General features: G+C 45.8%; 1 protein-coding gene across 3 annotated transcripts in view; it reads left to right on the top strand.

Moving 5' to 3' along the window:
• The window catches only part of TJP1 (tight junction protein 1), a 486,574-nt gene that overhangs the window by 298,744 nt on the left and 166,786 nt on the right, over positions 1 to 21,044 (top strand). For all 3 annotated transcript variants that reach the window (XM_029575150.1, XM_029575149.1, XM_029575148.1), the window contains exons 14-18: positions 5,710 to 5,894; positions 8,559 to 8,654; positions 17,692 to 17,774; positions 19,004 to 19,214; positions 20,300 to 20,400. In XM_029575150.1, coding sequence (XP_029431010.1) covers positions 5,710 to 5,894; positions 8,559 to 8,654; positions 17,692 to 17,774; positions 19,004 to 19,214; positions 20,300 to 20,400 — 676 coding nt within the window. The remainder of the gene's footprint in view (positions 1 to 5,709; positions 5,895 to 8,558; positions 8,655 to 17,691; positions 17,775 to 19,003; positions 19,215 to 20,299; positions 20,401 to 21,044) is intronic.

The following is a 21,044-nucleotide window of genomic DNA, read 5'->3' as shown; positions in this document are numbered from 1 at the left end:
ACAAGGCCCAATCCTTGAGGGAGCATGTGCTTCGGTTTGCGGCCCTGGCAGAACCCACCGCCTGGAACTATCTACAGCTTCTGAGAGTTATGGCTTCCACCATCGACATGGTACCCTGGGCGTTCGCTCGCCTGCGACCATTGCAGGCGTCCCTTCTGTCCCGGTGGAAACCAATCTCGCAGGAGTATCAGGTGATTCTTCCCCTCCCATCGATTGCCAGGGAAAGTCTGGAGTGGTGGTTGGTGCCGTCGCACCTGGCTTGCGGTGTTTCGCTCGAGGTACCCAATTGGGTGGTGGTGACCACCGATGCCAGTCTTGTGGGATGGGGCGCCGTCTGCGAATGAAGCGCCACACAGGGGACATGGACGCCAGCGGAGGCGAGGTGGCCGATCAATCGCCTAGAAACAAGGGCCGTGCGACTCGCCCTTCAGCATTTTCTTCCCTTGGTTCGGCACCGGGAGGTACGGATTCTCTCCAACGCCACCACAGTGGCCTACATCAACCGACAAGGGGGAACAAGAAGCAAGCATGTCTCCCTCGAGTCAACGCCCCTGATAGAGTGGGCGGAAAATCATCTAGTTCAGATCGCAGCCTCCCACATAGCCGGGGTGGACAACGTTCAGGCGGACTACCTGAGTCGTCAACAGCTGGATCCCGGGGAGTGGGCGCTCTCCGGGGCGATGCGACTGCTCGTCCGCCGTTGGGGGCCCCCGTGCTTGGATCTGATGGCGACCCCCCCCCCCCCCCTCAACACCAAGGCGCCGCGCTTCTTCAGTCGCAGGAGAGAGCAAGGCGCGGAAGGGGTGGATGCCCTAGTGCTGCCGTGGCCGTCAGATCAGCTGCTCTACGTCTTTCCACCTTGGCTCCTGGTGGGAAAGGTCCTTCGCAGAATAGAACACCATCAAGGGCCGGTGATTCTCGTGGCCCGGAGTGGCCGCGTCGGCCATGGTTCGCAGACATCCTGCAAATGTCGGTGGATGGTCCGTTGAGGCTGGGTCATTTTCCTCGGGTGCTGCACCAGGGCCCAGTATTTTTCGAGCAGGCAGAACTCTTCTGTCTTGCGGCCTGGCTTTTGAACGGCGACGCCTCTGTCGCAGGGGCTACCCAGAGGCAGTGATCTCAACCATGCTGCGGTCCCGTAAGCCTTCCACATCAGTGGCCTACGTCCGAGTCTGGAAGGTCTTCGAAGTTTGGTGTTCCAATCAAAGGACTTGTCCTACGGAGGCGACGGTGCCAATGATTCTCCAGTTTCTACAGGATGGCCTGGATAAGGGCCTCGCCTATAATTCTCTCCGTGTTCAGGTGTCAGCCCTGAACGTTCTGGTGCAGAAGGACAACGCTCTCCCCCTTCAGCCGGATATCGCTCGCTTTCTCAAGGGGGTCAAACATCTGCGCCCACCGGTCAGGGTTCCTTTTCCTTCCTGGATCCTTAACCTGGTACTACGGATGTTGTCGGGATCACTTTTGAACCACTTCGTGGGTCTACCATTAAGGACCTGACGCTCAAGACGGTCTTTCTCGTTGCCATCTGTTCCGCTCGCCGCATCTCGGAGCTACAAGCATTAATCCTGCAGGGAACCGTATCTTCGATTCTCGGACTCGGGAGTTTCCCTACGTACGGTACCCTCCTTCATCCCGAAGGTGGTGTCGTCTTTCCACTTGAATCAGATGGTGGAACTCCCGGCGTTCGCTCCAGATGAACCACTGTCTCTCCGTCTTCTTGACGTCAAACGTTCTCTGCTTCAGTACCTAGAGGTTACGAATGACTTTCGGGTCTCCGACCACTTGTTTGTGCTATGGTCTGGTCCGAAGAAAAGGGTCACTGGCCTCGAAGACGACCATTGCGCGTTGGATAAAAGACACCATTTCAGCATCTTATACCGCAGCGGGTCGGGCTCCGCCGCGGGGGTTTTCTGCACACTCCACGCGCTCGCAGGCGGCGTCCTGGGCGGAGTCGCGCTCTGTTTCTTCGCAGGAAATTTGTCGTGCGGCAACGTGGAAATCGCTGCACACCTTCTCCAGACATCGGCTACACTTAGCGCCGGAGACCACGGGTTACTTTGGTGATCAGGTACTCCGAGCAGGCCTCTCAGGAACCCACCCGGTTTAGGGAAGCTTTGGTACATCCCACCGTCTGGATTGATCCTGGTACATACAGGGAAAAGAAAATTATTCCTTACCTGCTAATTTTCGTTCCTGTAGTACCATGGATCAATCCAGATGCCCACCACTCTGGGATTTTGGCCTTTGCTCGGGTTCTTATGTGTAGCTGTCTTTCTGCTTTCTCTTTTCTCCTTCAATGAGTACTTATTGTTGTTCACAGCTCCTCACAAGTTGGCTGTTTGTAGCCCTGTTGGCTGGTTATATTTTTCTTATATGGTTTCTGTTCCTTCATGTTAAGGATTTTTGATCCAAAATGTCTCTTGCTCTTTTTGGGCTTTGCTATTCGTGATACTGAGCTCCAGCAGAGGGTGTTCTGGTATATCTAGTGACACCTTCGAGCTCTGGTCTGACTCCATCTGCTGGACGGGGGACATAACCCACCGTCTGGATTGATCCATGGTACTACAGGAACGAAAATTAGCAGGTAAGGAATAATTTTCTTATATTGTCCTTTTTTCTTCCATATTTCTTTTCTCTCCATCGTCCCTCAAACAGTCAGGTTCTCATTCTCACATGCATTTCTCTCTCTCTCTCTCACTCACTCACTCACTCTCTCTCACACACACACTCTCTCTCTCTCTCACTGTCACATGCTGTGTCTCATACAATCATTCATACACACAGTCTCTCACTGGCACATGCTGTCTGACTCTCACACATCCAGGCTCTCTCTCACTCCCACATGCTGTCTTGCTCAAGCACATGCTCTCACTGTCACATGCTCTCTCTCTCATACAATCATTCATACACACAGGCTCTCACCATCACACGCTGTCTCTCTCACACACACAGAGGCTCTCACATGCTGCCTCTGCAAACATTCAGATCCTCACTCCCACACACAATCTCTCAACTCATCTCATACACGCACGCACACACCCTCTACAGACCCTCAGCCTCTCTCTCACCTCTGGGCCTCCTCTTCGCGGGTCGCCGCAGGATGGGCTCTGCAGCGGCCCTGAACTTCTCGGGCCACGGCAGCCCTGCTACCGGGCCTCTTCCTCTTCTTGGGCCGCTGCGACTTGGGATTCGCAGCAGCCCGCGGCGGCTCCTCCTCTTCTGCACGCGCTGATGCTCTTCCTCCTTCCTGCCCACGCGGCTCCGGCAACGTTTACTTCTGGAGCGCACAGGCAGGAAGGAGGAAGAGCATCAGCGCGTTTGAATGCAATCTTTTTCTTCGGGCAAGGAGGCTCAGCGGCCGCATGAGCCTCCTTGCGCCCGGGGGCATTGGCTCCCCTCGGGATACCACTGCTCGCGTCTGCCCCTAATACCTTGGAAACTTTATTAAAAAAAAAAAAAAAATGTCACAGGATTGACCAGCCCACCAGGGGAAGCCCGATCCCCCGATAGGTCAATCCGCCCCTGTTTACAAGGAATGGCTTACTTTTGGGGGAGGTCTTATATTTAGGAATTCGGCAAAATCTCTACTAGGTCTTATTTTTGGGGGATGTCTTATTTTCGGGGAAACACGGTAGTAACTGGTTAAAAGACAGGAAACAAAGTGTAGGGCTAAATGGTTAGCTTTCCAATGGAGAAAGGTTATTAGTGGAGTGTCACAGAGATCAGAACTGAGACCTCTGCTGTTTAACATATTCATAAATAATCTGGAAAAGGGAACGAGGATGATGCAAAGTTATTAGAAGTTGTTAACAGCAGCAGAAGGTCCTTGTGAAATTAGAAGACTGGCAGATGAAATTTAATATGGACAAGTGCAAAATGATATAGAAAGGGAATCCCAATTATAGGTACGCAATGCAGTGTTTTCTGTTGGAAATCGTCACTCAGGAAAAGGATTGACCTTGGAGTCCTTGTGGACCATACATTGAAATTTCCAGTTCATTGTTCAGTAGAGGTAAAAAAAAAAAACAAATAGAGCAATAGGAATGATCTGAAAAGGAAAGGAGAATAAAATGGAAAATATGTTGCCTCTCTATCAGACCTTGATGTGACTGTATCTCGAGTAATGTGTGCAGTTCTGGATGCCACATCTAGAACTAGAAAAGGTGCATTAGAAGATGATAAATGTGATAAAGGGGATAGAACAGTTCTGCTGCTATGATAGGCTACACAAGTTTGATCTCTTCATCTTGGAAGAGAGACTTCTGAGAAGGGGGGTATGATAGAAGTTTATAAAATTGTGAGGGGGCAGAATGGGTAAATAAAGGATAACTATATATCCTTTCAAATTATACTAAAATAAGGGGACACGGCATGACACTAAGCCAATAGATTTAAAAAAATAAGTACTTTTTCATTCAGTGCACAGTCAAGCTGTTTCCAAACTGTGGTCAAGGTGACTAATGCAGTGGGATTTAAGAAATGTGGAAAAGGTTCCTGGAGGAAAAGTCCATAAATCATTTATTTGCCAGGTAGACTAAAGAGAGCTATTGCTATCTTGGGAAGTAACAGAAAATAGATCTACTTTATGGTATCTGCTGGGTACTTGCAACTCAGACTGGCCACCATTGGAGGCAAGATGATGGGATTGATTGACCTTAGTCTTACCCAGCATGTCAGTTCTTTTTTTTTTTTTTTTTATTGAATTTTATTATTCTATTTATTTTCATTGAATTTCAAATAAATTCTGTCTTAGGCAAAGTGTTACTTCAAACAAGTACAATCCCCTAGATTCAACAAAATGTGTTAACACACTGCTAATGCCCGCGATATTGCTCCTCATTTTCCTAAATCCCGCCCAAACTCCGCCCTGATCCCTCACCTCCCAAAAATTTGCATTCGCGCCATGCGTTACTGTTCTTAACGCATGCATTATAGCGTTAACGCATTATCGCATGTGTTAACGCCATAATGCATTTTGATGAATGACCTGGAATATTAGGTAATTACCATGAAGAAAATTTAACTATACAAAAATCCACTAGCTGAGAGGTTAGGAGAGGACACAGTATTATGAAATACGTTTGCAAGAAATCCAAAATAATAACTCTAAAATATTCATCATAAATATATCTGGAAGGAGTAACCCTCTAACTCAGAGACTAAAGAGGAATAGCCCTTAAGATTTTGCCCACAGATGGCTTGCCGCTAAAAAAGTATAACAGATTGGGTTCAAAATAAACACATTTAACAGTTTAATATTTAATCAAACATTTTGAGGGATACTTGAGGAAAAACAAAGCCCCAATCTGTAGACCCTCCAGTTTTGACAAAAATTGCTTTCTTCTCTTCTCTTTGAATTCTAATCATGAACCTGAAAAATAACTCATCTCTATATTGGAAAAACAATTTCATAATCCAGTCTGTCAGATTCCAAAATAAAGTTCACTATTAATGTTGCAGGCTTTACTTGTACTTCTCCAGTAGATGCAAATAAGCTAAAGAACTTTATGAATTCTGGGAAAATAACTCAGAAAACTTGAGTATTTGAAACGTGCCGTAATATTGACCTATGTTTGCAAACTTTACTTTTTCTGTCTATATCCTCTGTCATTTAAGATTAAAATCTTTGCTAGCCCTGATAATTACCAAGCAGCAGATGATCCTTAATGTTTTATTTTTATAGCAATGTAATGTTTTTCTGTGTAGAGCTGAGCAGTTAGCCAGTGTACAGTACACGCTTCCAAAGACAGCAGGAGGAGATCGTGCAGATTTTTGGAGATTTCGTGGCCTTCGTAGTTCCAAGAGGAATCTTCGAAAAAGTAGAGAAGATCTTTCTGCCCAACCAGTTCAGACCAAATTTCCTGCTTATGAAAGAGTTGTTCTTCGAGAAGGTATTATTTAAAAAACAGATATTTTCTTGATTTATCCTGCATTTCAGTTGGAGCTGCTTAGAGCTTTTAGTCAAACATTTAAACCTTAGATAATTAGTGTACTATACAGTTAGCTGACATCAGTGTTCACTGAGCTAAGAAGCATTCTGTTTACATACTGAAGAACTTTGTTCTACTGAAACTAGAATGTAATTCTCGGATAAGATCATAGCAGCATGGTGTCATTCTCAACTTCAATAGTTTGGGCATGAAGTTCAAACAATAGGGTAAAGGGAAACTAGAGGGAGTTGAAATGAAAAGATTGTTCCAGTACAGTATCATCCCCCAGCCCCTGAATAATTGACTGTTAATGATCCAGCCTGATAAGGCTTCTCATCTGCTTGCACCACATTATCAAGTTACAAGGATTGCCCCAAAGGATTCTGGGTTTCCTTTTTTGGGAACAAAAGGGGGGTGGGTTTAATCAAGTAAGTTTCCTTTTGCTATATTGGGCTTCTAGCTCCATTGGAACCAGCCTGTAGTGAGGCTATAGAGCTATAAGCCTTATATGCAACTACTTGGATTTTTTTTCCTCTGCTTTTAACCTGCTATTTAGCCTGGTCATTGCAGCAAAAATCTTCAGCCAAGAGCTGTGGACCCAGAACCTGATATACATGTATCCTGCGTCTCACCACTAGGTGTCCCTTCCCCGACCCCAGTTAAAAGAGAAGTTGATTGTGTTATAATAAATTTTGTATAAGATTTATATATGTAGTCACTTGTCCAAGAATAAACATTATTCTTTTGGGGGCACTTCTCTCTCTCTTCCATCCCTAAGCAAAAGGGGGTAATCTCTTAGGGGTTGATTTAAAAAAAAAATAAATTATATATATATATATATATTGAACAAGAAAAAAAATATATATATAGAACAAGAAAGAAAATATAAATATTGAACAAGAAAAGTTCACAATATGTCTTATATAATGTTAATTTACATCACTGAAACATTGTTACTTATATATACCCGCAAGGAAAGAAGAAGAGGGTAGTCTGAGGCAATATGGAGAGACTCGATTCTTGAGTTTCATGTTCTACAAATGAAGGAAAAAGAATTATATTAAATGTATGCGGGCAAACAGAGAAATACCAAGATGGGGCGATTTTGAATTTCCAAATTGGTAAAGAGAGTACTATGAGGCTTTGGCTTTTAGTCTTTAAAGGTCTGTGGCTGTGAATACAGTGGTGGCTAGAAGCAAGAGTGTTTAATAAAGATGAAAAAATGCGAGAACGTATACAGAACTTGATGATGTACAACAAGAAATTGGAATCTTAAAGAAGACATTTTGATGTTTCTACCACAGAAGGTACACTTCCTATATTGAATCCAATTAAGATTAAATCCATGGTGTGACCATTATACATTCCCCTGACGAAGCCGTTACGGTGAAACGAGGGCCCAGTTGGGATAAATGAGGTTCAATAGAAAGGATTGGGATCAACAAGGATTAAAAAGGGATTGCATTATAAGGTTCATTGTATTAGATTGTATGCAGGTTCTATGGTATAAGTACGTAACAATGTTTCAGTGATGTAAATTAACATTATATAAGACAAATTGTGAACTTTGAGATTGTTGTATAGATTATTTATGCTTGGAATATAATAGTGAGAATATATAACAGTGAGAATGTATGTGAATGGGTGTGCTTGAGTATGAATGAAGGCTGATTTCAGCATTATATCAAGTCACAGATGCACTTTTGATGCAATATTTATTTATTTATTTCGAGGCTTTTATATACCGAAGTATAGCGGGATGCCTTCACTCCAGTTTACAAGATAACAACTTAATACAATTTTATAACACTGGCACAACTTAATAAAATAAACAATATAAATGTTTATTAATAATATAATATATTAATATATATATATATATATATCCGCTCCTGATATATATATATATATATATATATATATATATATATATATCAGGAGCGGACTGGGAGGGAACTTTCCTTTACCCCACCTACCCTTCCTCCATTTTCCCTTCTCCTCCCCGACCCCTATACTACCTTTAACTAGAGGATTTTTTTGTTTTGTAACTTACCTGCTTATTCGGAGCAGAAGTAAGTTACGTGTGCCGGCCAGCTGTTGGTGTGTGCTTCCTTGGGACAGGGCCTAATGACAGCTGTTTCGGCCAGCCCCTGGCCCCCCCGCCCCCCCCCCCCCCCCGGCACTTCTGCGCGTGACAGGGGTTACATGTGTGGCCGGGCCTATTCTAAAATGCGTGCAGCGTGCTCAAGGCCCAGCCATGTGCATAACCCCACTTTTTACGCATGTGGCCTTTTTAAAAGTGACCCGTTAGTGTAAGAAATAAGCTTGAGCAAATGATTGGCTTCCATAGATTTAAATTAATTTGACATGACAAATCTTAGAATTTCAAAACTTTTTCTGCCAAAGGTTGGAATTCTAACTTGGGGGGTGGGTTGCCACTCTGGTTTGTCCTCTGTTTTTAACATTTCTTTTTAATTGCTCTTTATTTGGATGTGTGGTGTTTCTTACCTAGTCTTTTGAAAAAGACACTGCTTTTATTTGAAGACAGATGCTTAGAAGCATTTAGTAATTATAGTTATTTTCTTAAGATAACTCTTTCTGCATAAGCTGCTTTATATGTTACAGCTGGATTTCTAAGGCCTGTTGTCATCTTTGGCCCAATTGCTGATGTTGCAAGAGAAAAACTGGCAAGAGAAGAGCCAGACATTTATGAAGTGGCAAGTAAGTGAGTTTCTCCTTCAACCTTATTTAGTGGAAGCAGTAGAAGATTAAGTGATTTGTATCTTATTTGCAAGCGACAAACTGCTTTTTCTAATAGCAACTAATAAGTTTTAGTTGGAACCAAAAGATTTGCTGCTGCTTTATTTCCAAATACCGTATTTTCCGGCGTATAAGACGACTTTTTAACCCAAGAAAATCTTCTCAAAAGTCGGGGGTCGTCTTATAGGGCACACCTGCTCTCTTACCAGTTTCTCTCAATCACACACATGCTCTCAATCAAATGCATTCTCTCACACACAGGCTGGCTGCTTCTCTCTCTCTCTCTCTCACTTTACTTCCACTCCCCCCCCCCCCCCCCCGAGCACAAATAGTAGCTGCAGCAGCTTCCTCCTCCAGCCCCCGCAGGCCAAGAAAGAAGAAACCCATCGGCCGCGGGAGGCTCATGCTGCTGTCTCCTTTCCCGATTACCAGCTCCTTCGACTGCTCGGGGCCGTTCCTGCTATCGCCGCTGCAATTTTTTCATTCGGCACGGCTTTCTCCTTCCCGCGCACCGCACTGCCGTTGCCACTGGGCTATCAGCACGTTCAAGCCCAGCGGGAACGGCAGCGGTGCAAAAAAAAAAAAAAAAAAAGCTGTGGCATCCGCGGCTGCCCTTTTCTTCTTCCCGCCCCCCCCCCCCTTGAACCGGAACAGGAAGTGATGCGCGGGAAGAAAGAGCCGTGCTGCGTGAAAAAATTGCAGCGGCGACAGCAGGAACGGCCCCGAGCAGTCGAAGGAGCTGGTAATCGGGAAAGGAGACAGCAGCATGAGCCTCCCGCGGCCGATGGGTTTCTTCTTTCTTGGCCTGCGGGGGCTGGAGGAGGAAGCTGCTGCAGCTACTATTTGTGCTCGGGGGGGGGGGGGGGAGTGGAAGTGAGAGAGAGAGAGAGAAGCAGCCAGCCTGTGTGTAAGTGAGAGAATGCATTTGATTGAGAGCATGTGTGTGATTGAGAGAAACTGGTCAGCGAGCTCGTGTGTGAGAGACAATGAAAGTGACTGCTCAGAGAGATGACTGATGTGTATGTGAGTGTGAGAGAGAGAAAAAGCATGGAAGTGAGAAATCTGGGTATGTGAGAAAGCATGGGAGTAAGAAGCCTGATTATGTGAGAGAGAGCATGGGAGCGGGAGGGCTGTGTGTGTGCGCGTGCATGAGAGAGAGACTGGTTGATAAGGTGACGGTGTGTATGAGAGAAAGAGACTGGTGTGTGTGAATGTGAGAGAAAGAATGTGATTCAGGGAATGAGAAGCCTGTGCACGTGGAGAGTGAGCATGGAAATGAGAGAGAGACTGGTGTGTGTGTGTGAGACAGAGAAAGTGATTATGAGTGAGAAGCCCGTATATGTACGGTAAGCAGAACACGGGAGTGGGAAGCCTGTGTGTGTGTATGGCATGAGAGAAACTGTTCAGGAAGGTGTCTGGTGTGTGTGTCAAAGACTGTGAAATGATTGGTGTGTGAGAGACAGAAACTGGTCATGGGGGCATGACTGGTATGGTGTGTGTGTGTGTGTGAGACATGGGCCCTAAGGAAGAGGCAGAGGAGAGCTGCTGGAGGGGGTAAGGAAAGGTGGCTTTTTAAGTTTATTTTTCTTGATTGACTGCCATTTTAATTATTTAATATTATGTGATGTGTCTGCTTTTTTGAAATATTTTATTGGTGTTTGGAGAATGTTTAATAGTTTTTATGAGTTTTTAATTGTTGGATGTTATTCTGTTCATAGCTGTTTTGAAACATTTATTCTGCTTATTAGTATAGTTTTACAATTATTTCTGTGTGGGGATCTATAGCTGCTTGCTAGTTCTGTTTTCCTAATAAGAGGTATATTGGTTTTTAGGGCCTGATATACGGTATTTGTAGTGTTGCCTTTTCATAGATAGGGTTGCTCCTGTTTGAGTGTAAAATTTTTTTTTTTCTTAAAAATATGTATAAAAAAGGGGGGTCGTCTTATACGCCCAGTCGTCTTATACGCCGGAAAATACGGTACATTGTTGCTTTTATTTTGATTTCTCTCTTGAACCAAGCACTTATCATAAGGGAAGGATAGGTAAAGAAAGATATTTGGTTAATAGCCATTACCCAATAAAGAATCTTACAAAATTAATATAGTTACTATTGCCAAAGATTGTCCAGCAAGGTTTCTGTACCTCTTTTAAAACCCAATTCTGTGGAATGACTGCATTTGCAGCTTCTCTTATACCAGACTGTTTGATTATCATTGAAAAAGATGTTATAGATGTCCCTACACATATCAACATAACTCTAGCCCCATTATTGTCCCTTCATCATCGTAACGAAAACATTTCAAACTTGATATAGCAGCACAACAGCAACCAAAGACCATATTATATAACTAGGACTTTTCTTAGATATTTATAAATTGTCAATTTAGGTTTGTATTTTCTAGCTAGTTAGGGGTTCGTGGAGAGTTTAAAAAAATCAGTTTAGCAGTGATTTTCTGGTGCAGGCATTATTGCTGGGTATCTTATTAGTTGAATTACATACATTTGTATAGCTGAAAGTCATCTGCACGGAAAAGGTGCAAAAACAGTGTGAAAGATCCAAGCCAAGCAAGGGGATGGGTGAGATCCTAGGGAAGGTATATTTTCTGATTATCTAGTAAAAGCCTGTTCTAATTTATTTGCATCAGGGATATTTTATTGGCATTTAATAGTTAAAACCTAACGTCAGAAGCCCTATGACCTAGCCATTTAGAAATAAAATGCCAGGTCTAGCCTATACCACATCAACTATTCACAAAGACTCAAGCTCATTATTGCCCTCTTTTCTGCAGGGGTTGAAGAGGTGGAAATTATGTGCAGAAATTTAAAAATACAATCTCTGCATATCCTTTGCCTCTTCAAATCCATCTCCTGTGAACAGCATGCATAGTTCTATGTGCAAAAAAAGAGGAGGAGCATAATGCAGACTTCAGCTTGCTTTCATTTGGGTTTAGCTCTGCTCTGAATTGTATTCAGATAAATATTGCTAGCAATAAGCTGATTCCTGTACATACCCGGATCAGTCCAGACAGTGGTTGAGCCTCCTTTCCAGCAGGTGGAGGCAGACTAAAACTTGCAGGATGCCCTATATCAGGACAGAGCCTATCCTCTCACCCTCCAGTATTCATCTGTCTCCAGCAGGTGCAGCATCTCCCCTTCGGTTCTCTGCTGTAGGCTAGTCAGCCTCTTCTTTCTCTTTAGGCTCAAGCAAGTACTTCTTTTGATTCTATTTTTAAAAAAAAAAAAGGATCTCTGAAGGAAATTTCTGCCTTCTTTAGTGCCTTTCTGTTTTTTGTGTGGGAGACGTCCGTCTCCCAGCTCTTGCCCGGCTCAGGGGGGCTTGTCCCCTTTTGCAGGAGGGGGTTCCCTGCATAGTCCTGAGTCCGTGGACGCTTCCAGGTGTGGGGACCGACGCTCTCTGGGCCTCGTTCCCCCTCTGGCTGCCGAGAGGGTTTTGAACCCGCTGCTGCGCTCAGTAAAAAAAAAAAAGAGTTAACAGGTGTTAAACTTTCAATAAGTTGCAGGTACTCACATACCTCTAACTTACTTGCAGCAGTTGACCAGCTTTTTTATTTTTTTCTGGTCAGAGTAGGGCTAGAACCGGCAGTCAGAGAAGCAGAAGGCAGCAGGTTTCACGCCTGCTCCCTCCTGCTGTGCAGGCTGTCAATCAAGCTTTTTTTCAACTTTTTTTTCTTCAGCCGAGGTTTAGCTATGTCCCGGCTGACAGCCTGTCATCTTGTGGGCTGTCCTCTTCGCGTTTTTCGCGTCGGGGCCTCTGTACTGCTTGCCTGCCGGGTGGGGAAGGTCCCTCCTCGGCAGGACAAGCAAATTTAGCTCGGGGCTCCACTCCTCCCGGCATGGCTAAGGCCTTTCCCGGGTCGGCAGAGCCCGGGAACGGCCGCCATCTTGGATTTTTCAACGGGGCTGATTTCAGTGCTCCCTGGGGCTGGTGGGCCGGATTTTTTTGATTTGGCCCCCGTGGGTCCCCAGGAGGGGGAGTCCTGACCTTCCCTCGCCCCCCCCTTTCCCTCCCCCCCCCCCTGGAAAATCCAGGGTCCCTTTTCCGCGGATTTCGTTCTCCTTATGCACAAATCTTATCTAGCTAGCCTGCATGAGCTGGATGAAAGCCCCCCCCCTCGCCAAAAATCCCTCGTTCAGCACCGTTGACCACTGGACCGGCCGCGGAGCCTCAGGGACCGGTGCGGGTGGTCCCGGGGGTCCCCCCCCCCACCGGTGTCTCCCGGGTCCTCGGACCCCGCTGCTTCCTCGGATTAGGCAGATGACCCCAGAGCCCTTCGTCTTTTTCGTAAGGAGGAGTTAGAGCCCCTCCTCCCTTTTGTTTTGGAGGAGCTGGGTCTGGAAAGTCCCTCCATGGATAATCTCATGGCCTCACTACCTAAGGATATGAACCCGGTTTTGGGAGGGCTCCGGCCTCGGCCTTTCCCTTCCACTCCATGCTTAAGCTCCTTATCCTGCAGGAATGGGAGGCTCCTGAGGGTGCGCTCCGGGTGGGGCGTGCGATGGATAAGCTCTATCCCCTCCCGGAAGAGGGCTTGGAGCTGTTGGGGTATCCATCGGTTGATTTTTATGTTTCTGCAGTGGCCAAGCACACCACGAGTCCGGTAGAAGGTTCCACGGCCTTGAAGGATTCACAAGATCGTAAGCTGGAGGCTCACCTGAAGCGAATCTTTGACGTCCTAGCCCTCTGGGTTCGGGCGTCTTGCTGTAGCAGTCTCATGATGCGGGCGGGCCTCCAGTGGGTCTAACAGTTACTCTGCGCCTGGGAGCTTCTGCCAGGTGAGGCAGAACAAGCCGAACGTCTGGAGGCGGTAATCGCTTATGTGTCAGACGCCCTCTACGATTTGGTCCATGTGCAGGCGAAGGCGATGGTTTCGGCAGTGGCTGCCCAGGGGCTACTTTGGCTACGCCACTGGTCGGCTGATCAGTCCTCGAAGACCCGGCTGGGCACGCTTCCCTTCAAAGGTAAGATGCTCTTTGGCGAGGACCTCGACAAGCTTATGGACTCCTTGGCTGACAACAAGGTCCATAAGCTTCCAGAGGACCGCCCTAAGTCTTCTCGGTCCTTTGCGGCCTCTCGCTTTCGCTTCAGGGGTCAGCGTCGCTCCGCTTCTCGCGGGCGTGGCGGTGCTGCAAGGGGGTCTTCTCGTGCGCCATCCTAGTCGCAGTCCTTTCGTGGCAGGCGGCCTTTTCGCGAGGGCCAGCCCGTGCTTACCACCGCTAAACCCGCCACGCAATGAAGTTCAGCCGACCCATTCCTCGGTCCCTTACCTCGGCGGACGCCTCTCCCTGTTTTTCGAGGAATGGGTCAAAATCACGTCTAATCAGTGGGTCCTCGACATTATCAGAGACTGGTACGCTTTCGACCTCGTCAGGGAACTTCCAGATCTTTCTGTTCTCCCCTTGCGGCCGGGCCAAGAGGGACGCGGTGGTCCAGACTCTCTCCAAGCTTCTGGATCTGGGGGCGGTGGTCCCAGTCCCACAAGGGGAAATTGGCGCCGGCCAGTATTCTATTTACTTCACCGTGCCAAAAAAGGACGGGTCCTTCTGTCCAATCCTGGACCTCAAGAGGGTCAATCGGGCCCTCAAGATCCCCCACTTCCGCATGGAAATCCTACGGGCGGTCATTGCGGCGGTCCGTTCCGGAGAGTTCCTTGCTTCCCTCGATCTCGCAGAAGCATATTTTCATATTCCCATCCACCTTGACTACCAGAAGTATCTCCGATTCCACATTCTCAACCAGGACTTCCAGTTTCGAGCTCTCCCCTTCGGCCTCGCGACCGCTCCTTTCACCTTCACGAAGGTCATGGTAGTAGTGGCAGTGGCCTTGCACCGGGAGGGGATTCTCGTCCATCCCTATCTGGACGATTGGCTCATCAGGGCCAAGTCGGAGACCTCTTGCCGGTGGGCGGTGGATCGCGTCTTAGAGCTCCTTGCCTCTCTCGGGTGGATAGTGAACTTTTCCAAGAGCAAGCTTCAGCCCTCCCAGGAGTTGGAATTTCTGGGAGCACACTTCAACCCCCGAGTAGGCAAGGTATTCTTACCTCGGGCGCGAGCCCTCAAGCTGATCGATCAGGTCCAGAATCTGATTGCGCTAATTTCCCCGACAGCCTGGGATTATCTCCAAGTCCTGGGCTCCATGGCTTCTACCATCGATCTGGTCCCCTGGGCCTTTGCTCATATGCGTCCGTTACAGAAAGCTTTGCTGTCTCGTTGGCAACCAGTGTCGGAGCAGTTCCACGTAGTCCTTCCGTTCTTGGAGTCTACTACCGACGAATTACAGTGGTGGCTGTCTCTTCCTCATCTCCTGTAAGGGATGCCTCTTCAAGCTCCACAGTGGATGATAGTAACCGCGGACGCCAGCCTGTTGGGCTGGGGTGCGGTCTGCCTTTCTCAGCCAACCCCGGGGACATGGTCCCAGACTCAGTCGCGCTGGCACATCAATCGACTGGAAACTTTGGCAGTCCGCCTGGCCCTTCAGGAGTTCCTTCCCCTGATCCGCGGCAAGGCGGTACGAGTCCTGTCCAACAACTCCACCACAGCCGCCTACATCAATATCCAAGGGGGCACTCACAGTCCCCTGGTAGCCTTAGAAGCCAGCCGTCTCCTCGCGTGGGCGGAGTGTTACCTACAGTGCCTTGCGGCTTCTCACATCGCCAGAAAAGACAATGTTCAAGCTGACTTCCTCAGCCGGCAGTCGCTTGATCCGGGAGAGTGGGAGCTCTCGGACGCGGCCATGGCTCTGATAGTGGACAGGTGGGGTCCTCCCCACCTCGACCTCATGGCGACTCTGCGCAATGCCAAGGCCAATTGGTTCTTCAGCCGCTGGAGGGAGCACGGCGCATAGGGCGTGGTGCTCTGGCTCTACCTTGGCCAGCGGAAGTCCTTCTGTACATGTTTCCCCCGTGGCCTCTGGTGGGGAAAGTTCTCAGGAGAATCAAGCTCCACCGGGGCCCGGTGATTCTCGTCGCTCCCGAGTGGCCGCGAAGGCCGTGGTTCGCGGATCTCATCAATCTAGCGGTGGACAGGCCCCTGCGCCTCGGTCATCTCCCTAGTCTCCTCCGGCAGGGGCCTGTATTTTTCGACCAGGCCGATCGCTTCTGTCTTGTGGCCTGGTTTTTGAACGGTGTCGCCTGAGGCGCAACGGTTATAGGGAGGAGGTCATCTCCACCCTGCTGCGAGCCCGGAAGCAGTAGACTTCTCTGGCCTATGTGCGCATCTGGAAAGTTTTTGAGTCCGCGTGTACGGAGGCGGGTGTCTCTGCGCGCTCCGCCTCGATTCCTTTGATTCTTTTCTTCAGAAGGGTCTCTCTAAGGGCCTCTCCTTCAGTTCTCTACGCATTCAAGTCTCGGCGTTCGGCTCTCTCCTGGGTCGGGTGGACGGTCATGCCTTAGCAGCTCACCCTGACGTGATTCGTTTCCTAAGGGGCGTTAGACACCTCCGCCCCCCCCCCCCCTCTCAGGCCACGTGTCCGTCGTGGAGTCTCAACCTGGTCCTTCATGCTCTTTGTGCGGCTCCCTTCGAGCCTCTTCGCCACACTACGCTCAAAGATCTTACTCTAAAGACTGTCTTTCTGGTCTCTCTTTCCTCTGCTCGCCGTATTTCCGAGCTTCAGGCACTGTCCTGTCGGGAGCCCTTCTTGCGTTTCTCTGATTCCGGGGTTTCTCTCAGGATGGTTCCTTCCTTCTTGCCTAAGGTTGTCTCTGCTTTTCATGTCAACCAGTCTGTCGAACTCCCAGCGTTCTCTCCGGAGGAGATTGCGGGTACGGCGGGTGGTGACCTTCGTCAGCTAGATGTGAAACGAGTCTTGCTTCGCTATCTCCAGGTCACCAATGACTTCCGGGTATCGAACCATCTCTTCGTCCTTTGGAGTGGTCCCAACCGCAGTAAGCAGGCTTCTAAGACCATGATTGCGCGGTGGTTGAAGGAAGCCATTTCCTCAACGTATCTTTGTCAAGGTCGTCTGCTTCCTGAGGGTCTGAAGGCCCATTCTCTGCGTTCTCAGGCTACTTCGTGGGCGGAGAGTCAATCTGTCTCCCCGCAGGAGATTTGCAGGGCCGCCACTTGGACATCTCTGCACGCTTTTGCTCGGCACTACCGTCTGGATGTACACGCTCTGGTGTTCGGTTCCTTTGGGCGGCAAGTGCTTCGAGCGGGACTGTCTCGGTCCCACCCAGTTTAGGGAAGCTTTGGTACATCCCACTGTCTGGACTGATCCGGGTACGTACAGGAAAGGAAAATTAGTTCTTGCCTGTTAATTTTCATTCCTGTAGTACCACGGATCAGTCCAGACGCTCTTCCCTGTCTGTCTTCTGTCCTCTCGAAGCTTGTTTTCTTGCAGGTCTGCAGATTTTCATATTTTCCTTGGTGCAAGATTACTGAGCATTTACACCGGAAGCCTTGGTGGTTATTTTATACCAAGTTTATGCAAGAGCGTATAGGTATACCATGCTTCTACATTAATCTACGGTTGCTCAGTTGAGTTTTTTGGTTACTTGCTTGATCCTATTCTTGGGTTTATTGTTTTATGCTTTGACATACGTTATACTGAAGGGTGAGAGGATAGGCTCTGTCCTGATATAGGGCATCCTGCAAGTTTTAGTCTGTCTCCACCTGCTGGAAAGGAGGCTCAACCACTGTCTGGACTGATCCGTGGTACTACAGGAACGAAAATTAACAGGTAAGAACTAATTTTCCTATTGCCACACTATTTTAGGTAGAAACATTTTGTATGCTTTTCTACAAAGATTCTTTTAAACACTTACGGAGGCAATAATCAAAATGATTTAAGAGGGGGCAAACACGTTTATCCATATAACATTTTATTCTAATTATTGCTCCTTCTGTTTACCCCCCATAAATCATTTTGATTATTGCCTCCATAAGTGTATTTCCAACCAGAAAAGAGTTGCCAGAGGAAGTGTATGCAAAAACATATTCACTGAATTAATTCAAATGATCATGTTTAATTTTTCTGCAACAGGAAGTGAACCACGAGATGCTGGAACTGACCAGCGTAGCTCTGGTATCATCCGTCTTCACACAATAAAACAAATTATTGATAGGGTAAGTGGATACCTGAATATGTTCTACATGCTATATATTTTTCTGTCCGTTGATAAACCATACAACAAAGCTTCTTACTCTTATTCTAGATGATATATGGGCATGTGAGGATATGTGGAACAAATGATCACAGGAATTACAGATACAGTACCCACTAAATTTGATTGTTTTGTAAATAAACTCACAAATGTACAACTGCAGGAAATGCAATTTAAATTTTTAAATAGAGCATACATCTCACAAATAAGCTTTTTTGGCTTGAATTTTGAACTCTGATACTTGTAATAAGTGCTCTATAGGCAGGGGACTATTGGACATTCTTTTTGGTCTTACTCAAAAATATAGCACTTCTAGAGAAGGGTTTTTGCTTATGTATAATGGGTTACTTCACAATTTTTGGGTTATTTCACAATTTTTGGTGCTTCTTTAGTATTGTTTGAGGAGATTCTATGATCAGCCCTGTGCTGTTCATCTCCAAAATTATGGATCAGGAAAGTATTTCTGTTGGCTAAACTCACTATTTCACTTTTGGAGACAACCGGAAATTCCTTTATTTACCTTTTTGTGGAAATAAAATCCATAATTTTTTAGTTATGGAACAAATGTCTAGTAAAATGTCCAATCCAAGGAGAAAAAGGGCAATTTTTGGATATATGGCTTCCCTATATAGCCAAACTTCCTCACAAAGCCCACAGCCAAACTTTGAATGGCTTTTAGTTGAAGTGTTATGCCTATCGTGTCTTCTGTGGATCTACTTCATGGATTAAATGAAGGTGGGATATGGGATGGGGAGGGTTGTATAGAGTGGATGGAGACTTCCTTTGTTCTTGCTTATCTCTTCGTTATATGGCGTATAACTGAAATAATTGTATGCTATGCGACTGTTCTGTGTTATTCATAAAACTTAAAATAGATTTTAGAAACAACCTTAATGGGCAATTTAGTGTGGATGTAAGTTTTTAAGGGCAAAGAATTGCTTCTTCACTTGATTGACATATTCTATAATTCTTAACTGCCGCTAACACCTCAGCTGTCTCAACCACCTCAAGATGTTTCCGCCAACATCTTTCCTTACATAGTACTGTTTCAGTTCCAAGCCCTTATCAGTGAACCAGGGAACTCAAGGAGAAAGACTTCATTTACTTGTACACTAAAATCCTTATTGTTAATCTATTAAAAACTTCTATTTCCTTAGGAGGATATTAAAAGAATATTCTTGTTTTCTGCAGGACAAGCATGCATTACTAGACGTGACTCCCAATGCCGTTGACCGTTTGAACTATGCACAGTGGTATCCTATTGTAGTATTCCTCAATCCAGATTCTAAGCAAGGTGTGAAAACCATGAGGATGAGGTTATGTCCAGAGTCACGGAAAAGTGCCAGAAAACTATACGAGCGATCCCACAAATTGCGCAAAAACAATCACCATCTTTTCACAAGTGAGTAAATTAAAGACTTCTGAGAAATAAGAAGCTAAAACCAAATTAAATATAGGGGATAATCTCCATAACTTTTTCATTACTGTTGGCATGCATAAAATTTGTCTCAATCACAAAGACAAAAAAATTCTGTTCAGAATAATAAAGTTCATATTAAAGTTGAGTATATTTTTCAAACTTTGGCCCCGTGTGAACATGTAAACAAACCCCACAATATTTTTGTGTCTGTGGGCCAGCACACTCACTTTTAAAGGCTGTGAACAGCCTTTCAGATATTATTACTATCAAGTATTATATTATCTTGTAGTTTAAGATGCTGATTATTATTATTTTTTTTTAATGTTTACATTTTAGCCTCTGATACAAAGCTATTTTTTTTTTTATTGTCCTTATGTCTGTGTTTTGCAGTTTCTTTGTGTATGCCCGTGCCCAGTCTTGATGTGGAGTTGAGTTGGGGGGGGGGGGGGGGGCGCATTAGACCATTTCAATTTTCAAACATGAGGTGCGGGAGTGAAGTGAAATTGGAGATTTTGCCATAAGAAGCACACTGGGGACCAGCCCAGTGTAGGAGGTTCCAGATCAATCCCTTGGTTCCATTCATCAAGTCAGCCGGGGCTGGCGTGCTGCAGATTCAGCATTCACAACCCCTGGGGTGAGGTAGGAGGGGAGTAGAGGGAGTCATTGTCATTGCCTATGGGTGACACCTAGCGGTTGGATTCAGGGTCCATGATTGCAGGGTTCCAAAAGGAACCCTGTGCTTGACCTCAGCCAGGACTGGATCACATCAATGACTGCACTGAAAGGAGATATAAAACAGGAGAAAAAAAATCCCTGGGTAGTTACGAATGAAGGCTCATGGGGCCACATCCCAGCTCTGGAAATACAAAGGAGCAGGAGGAAAACTGGCAGATCAAAAAAAGAAATAAATTGGAACTAGAGCCAAAGCTAAGTAGAATGTTGCTCCTTTTACGTGTTGTTTTGGACCAACATTTGAAATCTGTTTCAACGGTGGAAAAGAAACATTATGCGAAGTTAAATTGCAAATTACATTTTATATTTATAATTTTTTTAAATTCTTTTTTAAGCAAACATTAATATGAACTCAATGAATGATGGCTGGTATGGAGCACTAAAGGAGGCAATTCAGCAGCAGCAGAACCAATTAGTTTGGGTCTCTGAGGGCAAAGTAAGTATATATTTGTGTTTCTGTATATTTGCACATACAATAATTAATGGGTGGCTATTAGATTAATCTTGGAATAAATAAAATATCTTGGTGTAGCAATAATGTCAAATCAAGACTTGAGAACTGTATCCTAGTGCATGCACATGAAAGAAACCTTACAAAATAAACAAAAATCCCGAAAAGTGTAAGAATATTTTCACGTAAATATATGAAAGATCTCATTCATAATCCAAGAGTCTTCAAGACTCAGACACATGAACATTTCCTATGTGGACTTTATTCCCGGCTGCTTTTCAGTATTCAGATAAATGCATTTCTAGTTGGACTATGACGTTTTAAATGCAATATAAAAAAGTTTCAGAAAAAATTTACATATATAGATGGTCAGTGATGAATGAATGACTGATTATAACAGTTTGCACATTTAAGGGTTTTGAAGCACATACTTGAGTGCCTACCCAGTGCCATATGAAGATCATTCAAATGTCTATTTGGGTCTATCCTTGGATTGTGAGAGAGATCTTTCATGAAAGAAACTTGTCATCTAAGCAAATAGATAGATTTATTTCTGCATGTTGCTTGCATATGTCTATGTGCTTATTTATTTTTATGCATGTATTTGTGGGTTGTTAATGCAGTGTAGA

The sequence above is a fragment of the Rhinatrema bivittatum genome, chromosome 13 (genome assembly GCF_901001135.1).
Source record: "Rhinatrema bivittatum chromosome 13, aRhiBiv1.1, whole genome shotgun sequence".
Lineage (NCBI taxonomy): Eukaryota > Metazoa > Chordata > Amphibia > Gymnophiona > Rhinatrematidae > Rhinatrema > Rhinatrema bivittatum.
This window is presented reverse-complemented; position numbering and strand designations above follow the sequence as displayed.